The following is a 16,459-nucleotide window of genomic DNA, read 5'->3' as shown; positions in this document are numbered from 1 at the left end:
TGCGTGAATGTATTCTCGAATTTCTTGGTTATGTATCTAGGTTCATAATTGCTGGAGCATGTGAATAATTTTATATTTAATTTAAGACTTATTTATTTATTTGAAAGAGTTAGAGGAGAGGTAGAGATAGAGAAAGAGAGGCAGAGGGGAGAGAGAGCCAGAGAGAGAGAGAGAGATCTTCCATCCGCTGGTTCACTCCCCAGATGGCCATAACCGCTGGAACTCACTGATCTGAAGCCAGGGAGCCAGGAGCTTCTTCCAGGTCTCCCATGCGCATGCAGGGGTCTAAGGACTTGGGCCATCTTCTACTGCTTTCCCAGGCTATAGCAGAGAGCTGGATTGGAAGTGGAGCAGCCAGGGGCTTGAACTGGTGCTCATATAGGATGCTGTCACTGCAGGTGGTGGCTTTTTCTGTTATGCCACAGTGCCTGCTTCTTAAATTCTTGAGTAACTGCAAAAAATGCTTTCCAAGTCTTTGGAGATTTTAAGGCAGATCAAAACAGACAGATTTGGGGATAAGTATTTCTACTTCTGTTGTGTTTTTCTATTCAGGGCATAACCATTCATAGCAGCAATCCCTCTCTGACCTGTTTAAATCCTATATATATGATTGTCAAGAAGGAATCTGTACCCAGTAGCACAGGATGGAACAGTAGTGATGTCGGGGCATTCTCTCTTTTTCTGTGATGTATTACAGAAAATGAGTTTGCTTTCTTAAACAGAACCCCTGATTAAATTATAGGCTATTATTAGGGAATTTATTGTCCTTATAAACTGTGCTTGGATTCCCTGTAATTTGTTATAATTAATGCAAGAGTTCAGGAGCAGAAAGCAAGGATCAGGTTGTGGCTTGCCTGTGTCTTTCGCAACACCTTGCTATCATTGGCCGTTTTTCACTGCTGGTTAAGGCCCTGTGTGTATTTGTGTGCATTTAAACAAACATTATCCTTTTTAGGAAAGAATTGCAATCCTTTGACTCACTGAAACTGAAGGAGTCTCAGGAAGAAGTTAGGTATCCTTGGTAAAGGAGGGTATTTATTGATTAGTACACGTTGCAAACTTTTGGAATTGAACTTTTGCCAAGAAAATCTTGTCTGTATGTGTTTCAGTCCATGCTCGTGTTTTTATTTTCCTGCGTGCACATGTAGCTGGTGGTATGAAAAAAGCCTAAGAAAAACCTTTCCTTTTAAGGTTGCTTTTGTCAGAGTTGTAGTTTTAGCCTTTTCCTCTTGTTGGTTCCCCCCTCCCCTTTGGGGTTATTTCAGTTTTGCATAGTACCAGAGTTTTGACTTTGTAGTCTGTTAAAACTTTGCAGAGTTTTAATAGATTGCCAACTTGAACATACATTAAATATAAGAATTTTTAGGTAGTGGGTGGCTCACTTACCAAACACATTATTATACATCAGTAGTCATAAACTGGATTTCTTCTCAAAGGTTTTGTGAATTGAGAGAGGGAGGCATTCAGGTTTATCTGGTTGCATGCCTGCATATGTGCTGTTTATTTGGGCCTGGCAGCCAGGGAACAGTGTGGGCCACCCTGCCCATTAATCTGGATTAACAACTGCAAACACCCTTTGTAATTGATGGAATGTGTGATTTCTCTCTTGTTGGCATCTCTGTCAATCCAAGACTGAAAATTGCTTTCTTTGCTCTCTTAGACTCCAGGATTCTGGAAGTTTGTCCCTGTTGCCCCTTTTTCTGTCTTCTGCAACAGAAAAATTTTTACTTTTTTGCATAACAATGAACAGCAAACAAAGCTATGTGGGGCTTTAGGACACACTGCACTGTCCTGGGAGAACTGGGTTCCAGTACATTCTAGTAAGATTCTTCTGATACTGTTAATTGTAAAGGAAGTTTTCTAACAATGAAAGGGCATTTTAAGTCTTACCTTGCTTTTTTAAAATATTTATTTATTTATTTATTTGAAAGGCAGAGTTATAGAGAGGTAGAGGCATAGAGAGAGAGAGAGAGAGGTCTTCCATTTGGATTCATTCCCCCATGGCTGCAATAGCCAGAGCTGGGCCAATTCAAAGCCAGGAGCTAGGAGGTTCTTCCGGGTCTCCCATGTGGGTGCAGGGGCCCAGGAACTTAGGCCATCTTCTACTGCTTTCCCGGGCCATAGCAGAGAGCTGGATCGGAAGTGGAGCAGCGAAGACTGCTGGCACTACAAGTGGTGGCTTTTAGCCCTAGGCCATGGTGCTGGCTCCTTATCCTGCTCTTAATAACAGTGCCAAAACAATATGTCTCTGTCTGGCCCTCCTATCCTGACATTTTTTAAAAAAAGGATTCAAAGGCTGAGGGATTTAAGGATGGGTTCCTCTCTCCAAATTGCCACATCCCTACTAACATGCAGATGGGATAAAACAAATTGGTTTGACTGAACTTGAGCTGTGGGGAGACAGGCAGATAGGAGCCATGCGGTGCGTGTAATGCTGCAGGTCAGTAGGGAGGCTCACAGAGTGCTGCCACTGCCCTGTTGCTCAGCAGGAAAGAGCAACTTCTGTCTGCCCCAGACCTTCTTGAGCAGTGGAGGTTGCAAAGAGTAATGCAAGGGGGATGGATGCTATTCACGCAATTCACCAAGTGTTAGCAGGGTATAGCAACAGAATTAAGTGTGGGTAATTTGTTTTACAAATTTATTGGAAAGTGAGATAGAGCTTCCATGTGTTGGTTCACTCCCCAAATGCCTGCAACTGCCAGAATTGGGCCAAGCTGAAGCCAGGAGCCAGAAGCACAATCCAGGCCTCTCATGTGGGTGGCAAGAACCCAACTGCTTGAGCCATCACCTGCTGCCTCCCAGAGTCAGCAATGGTGGTAAGCTGGAATCAGAGCAGAGCCAGGAATAGAACCCGGGTGTTTGATATAGGATGTGGGCTTCCCAACTGCTGTCTATACTGGTAGGCCAAATATCCACCCTGGGTGATGCAGTTATGATCCAGAAAACAGAAATCACTATGTGCAGGTGGTCAGCAGAGACTTGTGTGTAACTGCATTTTACTGTTTTTAAACAATCTATATTAGAAATCCATAGGTGAGGGCCCAGTTTCTATATGCTGCTGTGCCTAGCCTCTTCTACATAGAAGCTATGATCCAAGACCCCGAACTTGTGCCCCTCTGGGCTGCATTTGAAGTTCATCCTTCTGCCTTGGGGGAGAAAGGTGAAATATCTCAGATACTGCTGCTGGGAGGGAAAAGCAGTCTGAAGAGTCCATGGGCCAGGATGTGAGACATGCTTGTAATGTGATTTGATTGAAAAGCTTCTTAGCTGGCCTTGTGGTGCAGCAGGTTAAGCCACCACATGCAATGCCTGCATCCCACGTGGATGCTGGCTCAAGTTCTGTTCCAGGTACCTGCTAATGTACCTGAGAAAGCAGCGGAAGATGGCTTGGCTTCCTGCTACCCATGTGGGAGACCTGGATGGGGTTCCAGGCTGCTGACTTTGATCTGACCGAGCCCTGGCCATTGTGGCCATTTGGGGAGTGAACAGGCAGATGGAAGATCTATCTCACCCTCTCTCTGTAACTCTGCCTTTCAAAATAAATAAATAAATGTTGACAACAAAAAAATTTCTTGTTTCAATATTTGCTATATTTGCAACATGTGTGGTTGCACAGACCCTCTAACTAAAGATGGGGCAGGCGGAGCTTGGTAATCAAAACTCTTCCTTAGGCCGGTGCCGTGGCTTAACAGGCTAATCCTCTGCCTTGTGGCGCTGGCACACCGGGTTCTAGTCCCGGTTGGGGCGCCAGGTTCTATCCCGGTTGCCCCTCTTCCAGGCCAGCTTTCTGCTATGGCCCGGGAAGGCAGTGGAGGATGGCCCAAGTCCTTGGGCCCTGCACCCGCATGGGAGACCAGGAGAAGCACCTGGCTCCTGGCTTCAGATCAACGAGATGCGCTGGCTGCGGTGGCCATTGGAGGGTGAACCAACGGCAAAAAGGAAGACCTTTCTCTCTGTCTCTCTCTCTCTCACTATCCACTCTGCCTGTCAAAAAAAAAAAAAAAAAAAAAAGGAAAAGAAAAGAAAACTTTTCCTTAGAGCATGATGGGGGGGGAGGGGTTCATAAAAGTCCCCAGGGAGGGACTGGCACTATGGCATGGTGGGCTAAGCCCCCACTTGTGGCGCCGGCATCCCATATAGGCACAGGTTTGCATCCCGGCTGCTCCTTTTCCGATCTAGCTCACTGCTATGGCCTAGGAAAGCAATGGAAGATGGCCTAAGTCCTTGGGCCCCTGCAGCCACATGGGAGACCTGGAAGAAGCTTCTGGCTTTTGATCGGCTCAGCTGAGCAGTTGTGGCCATCTGGGGAGTGAACCTCTCTCTCTCTCTCTCTCTCTCGCTCTCTCTCTCTCTCTCAAATAAATAATAACAATCTTAAAAAGTCCCTAGGGAATGCTGTTTTTATTCTCATTTTTGTTGTTAGTCTGCAGTGGAATTCATGGCTTGCTTCGTGGCTAGGAGTCATATGGCACCCTCAGTGCATCTGAGGTAGACCAGGGTTTGCTCCAATTCTGCTCTTGCCTTTAGGGACCAGTGACACCTTTGGCAAGTCCTCCTCCTGAAACAATATCCTTCAATAGGACCCAAAGGATTGGACTGGAAGTTTTAAAATCCTTCCTTCTATAAATAGCTTAAGTTCCACGATGCTGATATGTGCTTTGAGATTAGGCTCAAAGATGTCACACTATCTGATCCCTAAATCTCTGTGGCTTTCAAAGCAGGCTCATTTCTTTCCTGCCTTACCTGTCCACTGTGGGTCCTTGAAGGCTCTGCTCCCTGCTGTCTTTCCAGAGACTCAGCTAACTGAGCAACAGATCCTCCCTGGACACTGCGGTTCTCAGGGCAAAGGGAGGTAGAGATGGGGAACCTGGTACTGTTCTGAAGGCTTTGCATGAGGATAGCGGCCACTTTCACTGCCGTTTCAGCACTGGTCCCAAAACTGTGTCAGGGAAAGGGAGGTTGATGGGTGTGACCCTATCAGAGGGGCCCACTGAGAGCAGTGAACATTTGGAGCAGGAGCAAGGGCCTCCCACTCTCCTGTCTCCATTACCTCGTGATGGAGACTGGGGATGCTTGGATGAAAGTCTGACCAAAATCAGATCCTAAAGCTTTGCTGTTTTATATTACTGTTCCCTACTTGGGACACTTTTGCTGACTTGAATTTAGAATGACAATTCCACTTGTAGGACTGATAAGATAAATTTTTTAAAAAGATTTATTTATTTATTTATTTATTTGAGACACAGAGTTAGAGAAAGGGAGAGACAGAGAGAGGTCTTCCATCTGCTGGTTCATTCCCCAAATGGCCGTGATGGCTGGACTTGGGCCTATCTGAAGCCAGGAGCTGGGAGCTTCTTCCAGGTCTCCCACCTGGGTGCAGGCCCAAGCATTTGGGCCATCTTCCACTGCTTTCTGAGTCCATAGCAGAGAGCTAGATCAGAAGAGGAGCAGCTGGGACATGAACTGGTGCCTATATGGGATGTTAGCACCGCAGGTGGAGGCTTAGCCCGTTAAGCAACAGCACTGGCCCCATAAGTTTTTTTTTTTTTTTTTTTTTTAAGATTTTTATTTATTTATTTGACAGGTAGAGTTACTGACATTGAGAGAGAGACAGAGAGAAAGGTCTTCCTTCCGTTGGTTCACTCCCCAAATGGCTGCAATGGCTGGAGCTATGCCGATCCGAAGCCAGGAGCAGGTGCTTCCTCCTGGTCTCTCATGGGGGTGCAGGAGCCCAAGCACCTGGGCCATCCTCCACTGCCCTCCCAGGCCACAGCAGAGAGCGGGACTCGAAGAGGAGCAACCAGGGCTAGAACCTGGAGCCCATATAGGATGCGTGCGCCGCAGGCGGAGGATTAACCTAGTGCGCCATGGCACTGGCCCCAAGATAAGTTTTTAAAAGCAGCACTTACGTGGCCTCTGAGCTCCTCACACCTTCCTTGTGGTGCTGTGGTAGTGCCTCCCATGCCTGGAGAGCACCACACGGAGCTTCTTCATCTTCGAAGATGAACAGACCTGCAGGTAGAACTCACTTGCATACACGCTTAGGTAAGTTCCTCATATATCAACTAAAAAGAGTGATTAAAGGTCTTGGCACCACATATCTAAGGGTTGAGGATATTACGGGGTGTAGTTTTGAAGCAGTTCTTTGATACTTATTAAGAGTTCTGAATGCTCTGTCGATGTGACCTAGGATGGCCTTTAAAACAAGGTTTATATATTTATTTTATTTGAATGGCAGAGTCAGAGAGGGAGCGAGGTAGCTGTCATAATCCCCTGTGCCACAGTACCTGGTCCCCTTGTGGGCTTTTGGAAACTTCCTTTTTAAAATTTCAGGGGAAGAAGGAACTTGGAAAAGTTATGTATTTTCTCACTCTGCTGTGGGAACATTCCAGATCAGTGAGGCCTCAACATCTGTCAGCTCCATTGTGATCCTTAATGACGTGGATGATCACAAAACTGTTTCAAATTTATCCAGGTTAACCTGCATTTAATCAACAAATGAGTCTTCTCTTTAGACTGAAAACAAAAAGAAAATTTGAAAATAGAAATTTTGCCTTTATTCAGCAGTTAGAATTATGTTCACCAATCCCTAGAGAGAGAATAGAATCCTAACCCAGAACCATTCTTTGGGCTTCACCAGTCAGATGGACTATTTTCAGGTCTTTGAATATGAAAAATATTAAAAAGTTTTCCTTGGGAACTTGGGTTTTCAAAGAGGATCTCTTTGGAAAGTTGGCAAATACTTACTTTCCTGGCATGAGACTTGTTTTGTTTTTTTTTTTTTTTTTTTTCCCCTTTCCTCTCCACCCAAAGCTATGACAGGGTGGAGTATACTTCTGTGAAATTGCATGTTTCCAAAATAGACTCCACTGTTACATTTTACTGGTGTTATAATTGAATCTCTAATCAAAAATAAGCAAAACCAAGCATTCTAAAAATAGAACTTCAGTTTGTGTTCTCTAATTTAGTCTTCATATCCCATAGAATTTCTGTATTTTATAAAAGTGCCTTCTGTGCAAGAGCAAAAGAACCAATTTCCAAGGTGGTCTTAATTTCACTCTTGTTTCTGCAGACTGCAGTAGTTAAACCTGTAGTCTCATGTGGCATGAGCACCGTGTTATGACTGATGTTCAACGTCTCTTATAGTCTGGGTGGCTTCCAGAAGAGAGCAGTGCTTTTTTTTTTTTTTTAGCTCCTCGGTTTTATATCCCGGCACAAACCAAGCCTACACCCAGCCTAAATGGCAAGGATCTCTCCTGGTGTTCCTTGCTACTGGATTGTGTTCACTGCTTCCTAGGTTAGTATGGACCTGCAGTAGAACTTGCTTCTGTATTAGAGAAGAGAGAGCTATAGATGAAAGCCGGGAACAGCCAGATAAGAAAAACTAGAACTACTATTTTGCTGGATCCTGCTGATAACTTGATTGGTAATCTATTCCCAAAGGAAGCCAGATCGCTAATAAATGATCATAGGTGATCATTTTCACCTCCAAGGTGACGAGTGAAAAAGCTGTAGCTCTGGCAGACTATGCCAGGATAACACCTTTTAAAGTGTTGTATGTCTTGGTTGTTAAACACTTAACCTGTAGATAGTGCATTAAAAAACATGGCAGCAGTGATCTGAGCCGGTGGGCATCTCCATATGGCAGACTCTGTCTTTGCTCCCTGCAGGATGGCCCCTGGCATTTGGTAGATCTGTGCTCTCAGGCAGTGCTTAATAAGTACGTGTCACAGTCCATCTGTCTCCTGGGCTTGTAGAACAGAAAATAAGTCAGAGCCACTGAAAAAGCAAAGACAGAGTGGAATGTATGAAACATTGTGGCAGTAGGTGAGCTTCAGCATCCTTTCCTACCTCAAGACTTCGTTTTCTGGTTTGTTCATTTTGAGAATTCCATTGTACTTTTCCTTCTTCGATAGGGCTCCTTCACATCCTGAGATTCCGCTTTTGCATACTTTTGGGTTATTTTGTTTGTATTTGGAAGATCTCTCTCTCTCTTCCTCTCTTTCTCTCTGTAACTTTGCCTTTTTAAATAAATAAATCTTTTTAAACAAGCATTTTATTTGAAAGGCAGAGGGACAGACAGAAATCCCCATCTCCTGTTTTCACTCCCCCAAATGCCTGTAGTGGCCAAGGCTGGCCAGGCTGAAGCCTGGAACTCAGAACTCCACCGAGTTTCCCTTGTGGGTGGCAGGAGCCCAGGTACTTGAATCATCGCTGTTGCCTCCCAGCATGCCGATTGACAGGAAGCTGGAATTGGAAACAGAGCCAGGACTCAAACCCAGGCAATCAGATAAAGGATGTGAGTGTCCCAAGTGGCCAAGTGGTACCTTACCCACTACACCAAATGCCCACTCCAGGGTGTACATTTCTTGATGCACAGGTGCTAACAGAAAGCATTTTTGATGGAGTTCCTGGTTTGCTGGGTGAAAAACTGTGGAACCTGAGATGTTTGATGTTAGATTTTCAGCTCAGTTCTGTTTCCGTTTGCAATGGGAGACAAGCAAACAACAGTGGAAACTGGACCATAGGAATGCATGGGGTCCTCCTTCTGCAGTGTTAACTCACCTTGGGTGAAACATCTGAAAATTCACCTGGGCTGGAGACCTGAGTGTAGCGAACCAGGAAGAAAAGCAAGCCAGAAAGTAGTCATGTGGCATAGTTACTCTGAGAATTATTTAGTCTTGGATATTTTGGTTTTCTCTTGTAATGTTTCTTTAAATTCATATAAAATCATTGCTTCAGAATGTTGTCATTTAGTCTGATTCTCTTCTGTGAAGAGTCAGGTCTTGACTTCCCCCTTTCCTACCATCGCATATTTTTGCAGCAGACTCCCTAAAACACACACACACACACACACACACAAAGGGCCTTTAACTTCGCACCATGTTTAAAAATTCCCCTCCCTAATGTTTCCTCCTTATGAGTTTGTGCCCGTTCAAAAACAGCAGCACTATGACATCATTCCCATCAAAAGACTTCCAAATGTGAATTCTTAGGTGAATCTCTGTTCCTGTTTGTTGGGGCTTAGCTGGGTAGAAGGTTATGGATTGTGAGGCTGTCATGACTGTGAAGACAGAGCAGTGTCCCCTGAGCTCATGAGTGCCCCAGCAGGCATGCATGGACGCAAAAAAATTTCTCTAAAAGCCAGTGGAAGCTATTGTTACACACTTTTCATTCATGTAGTCAGACGATGGAGGCAAGAATTGAAATTACTGATTATGCCGGCGCCGCAGCTCGCTTTCCTAATCTCCTGCCTGCGGTGCTGGCACCCCGGGTTCCAGTCCCAGTTGAGGTGCCAGATTCTGTCCTGGTTGCTCCTCTTCCAGTCCAGCTCTCTGCTGTGGCCCGGGAAGACAGTGGAGGATGGCCCAAGTGCTTGGGCCCTGCACCTGCATGGAGACCAGGAGGAAGCACCTGGCTCCTGGCTTCAGAGTGGCGTAGCATTTCGGCTGTAGTGGCCATTTAGGGGGTGGGCCAACAGAAGGAAGACCTTTCTCTCTCTCTCTCACTGTCTAACTCTGCCTGTCAAAAAAAAAAAAAAAAGGAAATTACTGATTGGTGAAATCTGAAATGATTATTAATTTCTCAGGTTAAATAATCAAAGTAGGAATAAAATAAGTCTTTAAAAAAATAAAAAGGGAAAAGGCCAGCATTGTGGTATAGCAGATTAAGCTGCTGCCTGAAAAGCCGGATCCTATATCTGCTTGCTGGTTTGAGTCCTTTGTGCTCCACTTCCAATTCAGCTCCCTGTAACTGCGCCTGGGAAAGCAGCAGAGGATGGCCCAAGTCCTTAGTCTCCTGTACCCACGTGGGAGACCCGGAAGAAGCTCCTGGCTTTGGCCTGGCCCAGCCCCAGCCGTTGCAGCCATTTGGGGGAGTGAACCAGCAGATGGAAGATCTGTCTCTGTCTCTCCTCGTTGCTCTGTAACTCTTGAATTTTTTATGGTCAGGGAATGTGGAGTCCTCAGGTGTAAAAGTCTATGATGAGGAGATTCCACATTTGGGTAATTGGAAGAGTGAGATTTTGTTGGCGAGGAAACAGTGGCTGTGTTTGTATCTGAGTACTGTTGTCTGGCCTGTGGCTTGATGCTGCGTATGGACACATTCTGTCCCTCTGCACTTACTGATTGGAAAATCTACTTCAGGCTGGATAGTTGCAATGGGTGATATTTTATGGTTTACAGATTTGTAAGGTGAAGCCCAGCTCTGAAAAGCTTAATGTACCCTTTTCCACATGTCCTAATAGTCTGGCCTCCTTGTGGTGTGTACTACCCAGGTTTTACGTTTGAAAGATGCTGTGTTTCTTGGGTCTCTTTATGAATGTATGTTGTCCAGTATGGCTTTGGCAGTTGTGTCATTGTGGGTGTCCAGGGGCAGATGAGCGTTTTCGTTTTGGATGCTATGGTACAAAGATCTGATCTTTATCAGTAGCTCATCCTGCTGACCCACAAGTAAGTGATTTGACGGGCATACTCTCTGACGCAGAGGGAATGGGATGCAACACCTGCTGCATCAGACAAAGGTAAACACAGACAGAGGTCACTTCCACCCTTTGTAAAGGTGGCCTTCATTGGCATCACCTGTGTGTCCTACTGTGCCCATGAGGTTTGGATATGAGGGTTCTTCAGAAAGTTAACAGAAAATAAAATTAAAAGATGTGTTCACTGTGGTGCAAGAGTTTTTTGAAGTCCATGTGTCATTTTTTAACAGTCCACATTTTTCACGAGCTTGATGAAGACTCCCTCACATGCATGGGTTTCAAATTTTTCGCAACAAAATAAGCTTTTTTAATCCCCCCCTTTTTTTTGCAAACTTTTAAAAGCACTCTCTTATGGTTCAAGTATGTGCTTATAAATTTGCTTGTTCCTCTATTTCCACAAACAGATATCAGTATTACCTGCAAGTCAAAAAGGACGTGCTTGAAGGGCGCCTGCGGTGTACGTTGGAGCAGGTGATCCGGCTGGCCGGCTTAGCCGTGCAAGGTAAGGTGCAGTGAGGACCAGTGTGCCAGACTGCGTTTCCTGTGTGACCGTGATGTTGCTGACCCCTCAGAGTCCAAAGTTAGATCGACTCAAAGGATCTCTCAGTCATGCTCCCTTTCCATTTTAAGGTATCTCAGCAAAAATGCAAACTTAGTGATTTTTTGGTGGCACGGTGGGAGATTTCTCAAAGCTCTGTGCAAACTGCTCATGCTTATATAATTACAATTTTATTTGAGGAAATTGCTTTTATCCTGTCTTTAATTAAAGCTGCATCTCAGGGCTTGTGGGACATTTTTCTCACAATTATTCCACTGCACCATGTGGTCATATTCTGTGGCTTGAGGCTATGAATGTATGACTGTCATAACAGTGTCAAGTTAGATGGCCTTTTTAAAAAAGATGTACTTATTTATTTGAAAGGCATTGTGAGAGAGGGAGGAGGAAGCAGGGAGGGAAGAAGGGGGAGAGAGAGACAGAGAGACACAGAGAAAAAAAATCTTCCATCTGCTGGTTCACTCCCTAACTGTTCGCAACAGCAGAAAGTTGGCCAGACTGAACTAGGAACTCCTTCCAGTGTCCGACATGGATAACAGGAACCCAGTCCTTGGACCATCATCCACAACCTCCTAGGCATATTAGCAGGAAGCTGGATCAGAAGCACCAGGACTCAACCCAGGCACTCTCATACTGGAAGTGGGTATTCAGAGCAGCAACTTAACCTACAATGCCTGCTTCAGTTGTGAGAGCTTTAAATGTTGTACTGTAATTTATTTTTATTTATTTATTTATTTTTGACAGGCAGAGTGGACAGTGAGAAAGAAAGAGAGAAAGGTCTTCCTTTTTCCGTTGGTTCACCCCACAATGGCCGCTGCTGTTGGGGCGCTGTGGCCGGCGCACCGCGCTCCTCCACTGCACTCCTGGGCCACAGCAGAGAGCTGGACTGGAAGAGGGGCAACCGGGACAGAATCCGGCGCCCCAACCGGGACTAGAACCTGGTGTGCCGGCTCCACAGGCGGAGAATTAACCTAGTGAGCTGCAGTGCCGGCCTGTACTGTAATTTATTCTAATACAGTTAGAGAGATAAATTCAAAATCCACTATTGCAACAAATTTGTATTGAAGTGAATGTACCTTTCAGCCTGTCCTATTTAGATTTGTTAGATAGCCACTTTTTAGCTTCTTTAAATTGTGATGTCTAGTTTCTTTCTTTCTTTCTTTCTTTCTTTCTTTCTTTCTTTCTTTCTTTCTTTCTTTCTTTCTTTCTTTCTCTCTCTCTCTCTCTCTCTCTCTCTCTCTCTCTCTCTCTCTTTCTCTCTTTCTCTCTTTCTCTCTTTCTCTCTTTCTTTCTTTTTTAAGAATTGTTTATTTGGAAGGCATGGAGCGGGAGAGGTCTTCTGTTGGTTTACTCCCCAGTGGCCCCAACAGCTTGACTGGGGCAGGCCAGAGCCAGGAGCCTGGAGTTTCATCCAGGTCTCCCATGGGGTGGCAGAGGAGTGCCATCTTCTGCTGCTTTCCCAGCACACTGGCAGGGAACTGGGTGGGAAGTAAACAGCTGGGACTTGAACTGGCACTTGTGTGGAATGCCAGCCTCACAGGCAGTGGCTTAACCCACTGCACCACAATGCCAGCCCCAGATGTCTGTGTATTTTTATGTGTATTTATACCTTGCTGTTTCTGGATTTGTGGCTTACCTGCATTTAGTTATATTGAAAATAAGAAGATAGTAATACAGTGTTTGAAAAGAAACTTATTTCCCTTTCTATCATTATTTTCTTGAAAATCAGCAATGTCTGAGTGTCAGCCCATCAGCAGCTGAGTCCCCACCATGTGCACTGCTGTCTTGGCAGCTGTGGACTGACCTTTTCATGCCACACTCTGAACTGAAGGCAAACCTTTGGGTTCTAGATGTCCAAAGAGCCCTCCTTTGTCCCCTTTCATCCGGGAATATTTAGTGGGTACTGTTACATGTGCGATTTCTGTACAGTTGTTACTGTGGATGGAAACAGACAAACTGTGTCATATCGCATCTGTCTCTTTAAAGGCTGGAAGGGGAAGAAGCACTGAGCAGTTCAGGTAGAAAAGCCAGTGGTAGCCTCACTGAGACAGTGGAGGCACCATTAAGAGAGGAGACAGAAGATCTAGTAGGTCCCTCACCGTGAGTGGGTCTTTCCTTTTCAGAGGCTTTCTCTGCTGTTAGCTTCCTTTACTCTCCCTACTCATTAGGCTTAATACAGATGTTCTGGAAATTGGTTTTCTTTTTCTATTGGGTCTTTGAAGCTGGCATTCAGTGTGATGAAACCTCTTCTAGCTATACTATTTTTAAAATAAAGTAAGTAATAATTGTGTAACATAGATATAATATGTGAACATAATAGCACAGTGTAACACATAGACAATACTAATTGAATTATATAATCATTATTTTAAAACGATTCTGCTGAGAACCCTCATTGGTTCATTAGAAAGGGAACGCTAACAGAAATGGCAGCTGTAATGGAATGTGACAACTGATCACTCACGTTAAAAGGAAGCAGAGACAGTGACTTCCGCTCCCCTGCACTGCGGCACCTGGCTGCTGATGAGATTTGTACAGTTGCTGTCTCAGCAGCTTCCTCACGTTGACCTTGGTCCTCTCTGTGTTTCCTTTCATTCTATATTGATAACTGCCCTTCAAGATACCTGAGTCCATGTCTATCAGATGTTAAATCTTTCCCAGGAAGTTAAAATTTCACATAGCGCTTGTGTGTGTGTGTGTGTGTGTGTGTGGGTGTGACAGAGTGAAATAGATAAAAAGCAATACATTTATATATTTATTATGTCGGTTCTCTGTATTGTTTGCTTTTGCTCAGACGTACCATAGTGAGATGAGAAAAGGACAATGTGGCGTTTGTGGCATCTTGCAACATGTGCCGTTGTTTAGGAGGTATAGAGTCTGCCGTCCAAGGGTAGCTCACAGGGGGAATTTCCAGCTGCAAACCTGTGAAAAGATGCAGATGGGTTTGACATCTTTAGTTCTCCAAACGAATCTTGAGTATAAAAGTCCCCTTGGCAGATATTCTTAAAACAAATTGATGAGTATTTAACAAACAGATAAATATATATTTGTTTTAATGTTTTAAAATAGCCTATAGGAATCGCTTTCACATTTCCCCATTCTTTTTGAAAATTATGTAGTAGTGCTCACATGCTGATATTTACAGTATTGCTAGGTGAAAATGATAACTATCGAACACTTCTTGGTATTAATTTTGGTTAATAATGCAAAAATAGGACAAAGTAGGAAAAATAAATGTGATGATAGATGTATTTTACTCCATTCTAAATTTCACACAGTAAACACTATGCCTCGCCCTTCTTTTCTTCCTAGCTGATTTTGGAGACTATCATCAATTTGATTCTCAAGATTTCCTCAGAGAGTATGTGCTGTTTCCTATGGTAAGTGTAACTGCTGTTTTGTGTTTTGTTTTTTGCTGAATTTTCTACCTTCTTTGGATCTTTGATTTTTCCTTTTGAAAATCTCAGAGGATTTAAGTGTACATATTCCCTGAAAGGAAATGGATCAAAACTTTAAAAAAACATACTGAGACTCAGTAGTAAAGATACCGTCTCCTGCCTCATGACACTTTCCTGATTTCCTGTTAATTTCTTGTTAATATGGAAGACCTCTGTTGATTTCTTTATGTGCATTTTGTAACTTGTAGCTTTACATAATTTATCAGTTCTATAAGTTTTGTGAGGTCCTTTGGGTTTCCTATATATAAGTTTATATTGTCAGCCAGCAGGGACAATTTCACTTCTTCTTCTGTTTGGGTGCATTTTATTTCTTTTTCTTGCTCAGTTGTTTTGGCTGGGGCTTCCAGGATCTTGCTGAATAGGAATGCAGAGAGTGGCTAAAAACCAATCCATTTACAACAGCACCCCCCCCCCACAATACTCAGGAGTGAATTTAACCAGGAGGTGAAAGACCTTTATATTAAAAGCTATAAATCACTGATAAAAGAAATGATAGATGATACCAATGGAAAAACACCCTGCTTTCAGGGAAAGATCAGTAATGTAACATGTCCATACTACACAAAATGATATAGAGATTCAGTGCAGTCCCTATAAAAATTCTAACATTATTCTTCACAGAAATTAAAAACAGCAATCCTAGAACTTGTATGGAACCACAAAAAACTCCAAATAGCCAAAATAATCTTGAGCAGAAAGAACAAAGCTGGGCTCATCATACTACCAGACTGTATTACTGTAACTGTATTACTGAGCTGTAGTACCCATCATAGTGTGGTACTGGTATGTAAACAAAGATGTTGACCAATGGGATTAGGCCACAGAACCCAGAAATAAACCCACCCACCTATGGTCAGTTGTTCTTTCACTAAGGGGCCAAAATTATAAAATGAGAGATCATTTAATAAATGATGTTGAGAAAGCTGGGTGTGGACATGAACAGGAATGCAGTTGGATCTTTATGTTACCCATTATGTAATAATCAACTCAAAATGGGTAAGAGGCTTAAGACCTGAAGCTACAATTTTTTTTTTTTTTTTAAACAAGCAGAGTTAGACAGTGAGAGAGAGAGAGACAGAGAGAAAGGTCTTCCTTTTTCCGTTGGTTCACCCCCAAGTGGCCGCTATGGCCAGCACGTTGCGGCCGGCACGCTGTGCTGATCTGAAGCCAGGAGCCAGGTGCTTCTCCTGGTCTCCTATGTGGGGGCAGGGCCCAAGCACTTGGGCCATCCTCCACTGCCCTCACAGGCCACAGCAGAGAGCTTGACTGGAAGAGGAGCAGCCAGGACAGAATCCGGTGCCCCAACTGGAACTAGAACCCGGGGTGCTGACGCCACAGGCGGAGGATTAGCCTAGTGAGCTGCAGTGCTGGCCGAAACTACAATTATTAGAAGAAAGCACAGGGAAAATGATACATTGGTCTGGGCAGTGATTTCTTATGTATGACCCCCAAAGCACAGACAATAAAAATAGAATTGCATCAAACTGAAAACTTTCGCATAGCAAAGGAAACAATCAAAATGAAGAAACAATGGGAGAAAATAATCTGCATATTATACATCAGATAAAAATATCAGATCCAGCATCTATAAAGAACTCAGACTGCTTGATATCAAGAAAACAACCCAAATTAAAAAATGAACAAAGAACCTGAATAGACATTTCTCAAAAGAAGACACACAGAAGGCCAACAGATACATTAAAAAATGCTTAATATCACTAATCATCAGGGAGACAAAACCATGATGAGATATCATTTATACCTGTTAGAACAGCTAGTATCAAAACAATGGAAGAAAGCAAGTGTTGAAAGAATGGAGGGAGGGGGTAGCCAATGCTGTAGCTGTAAGGGTTGAGCCACTGCTTGCAGTGTCGGCATCCCATGTGAGTGCCAGTTTGAGTCCTGGCTGCTCCGCTCCAGTCCAGCTCCCTGCTGGTGGGTCTTGGAGGGCAATGAAGGATGACC

General features: G+C 44.0%; 1 protein-coding gene across 2 annotated transcripts in view; it reads left to right on the top strand.

Moving 5' to 3' along the window:
- The window catches only part of PTPN14 (protein tyrosine phosphatase non-receptor type 14), a 191,323-nt gene that overhangs the window by 116,877 nt on the left and 57,987 nt on the right, over window positions 1-16,459 (top strand). For both annotated transcript variants that reach the window (XM_062210342.1, XM_062210343.1), the window contains exons 4-5: window positions 10,885-10,982; window positions 14,349-14,416. In XM_062210342.1, coding sequence (XP_062066326.1) covers window positions 10,885-10,982; window positions 14,349-14,416 — 166 coding nt within the window. The remainder of the gene's footprint in view (window positions 1-10,884; window positions 10,983-14,348; window positions 14,417-16,459) is intronic.

This window comes from Lepus europaeus, chromosome 14, assembly GCF_033115175.1.
Source record: "Lepus europaeus isolate LE1 chromosome 14, mLepTim1.pri, whole genome shotgun sequence".
Classification (NCBI taxonomy): Eukaryota; Metazoa; Chordata; class Mammalia; order Lagomorpha; family Leporidae; genus Lepus; species Lepus europaeus.
The sequence above is the reverse complement of the archived record's forward strand: the minus strand, read 5'-3'. Positions and strand labels throughout refer to the sequence as shown.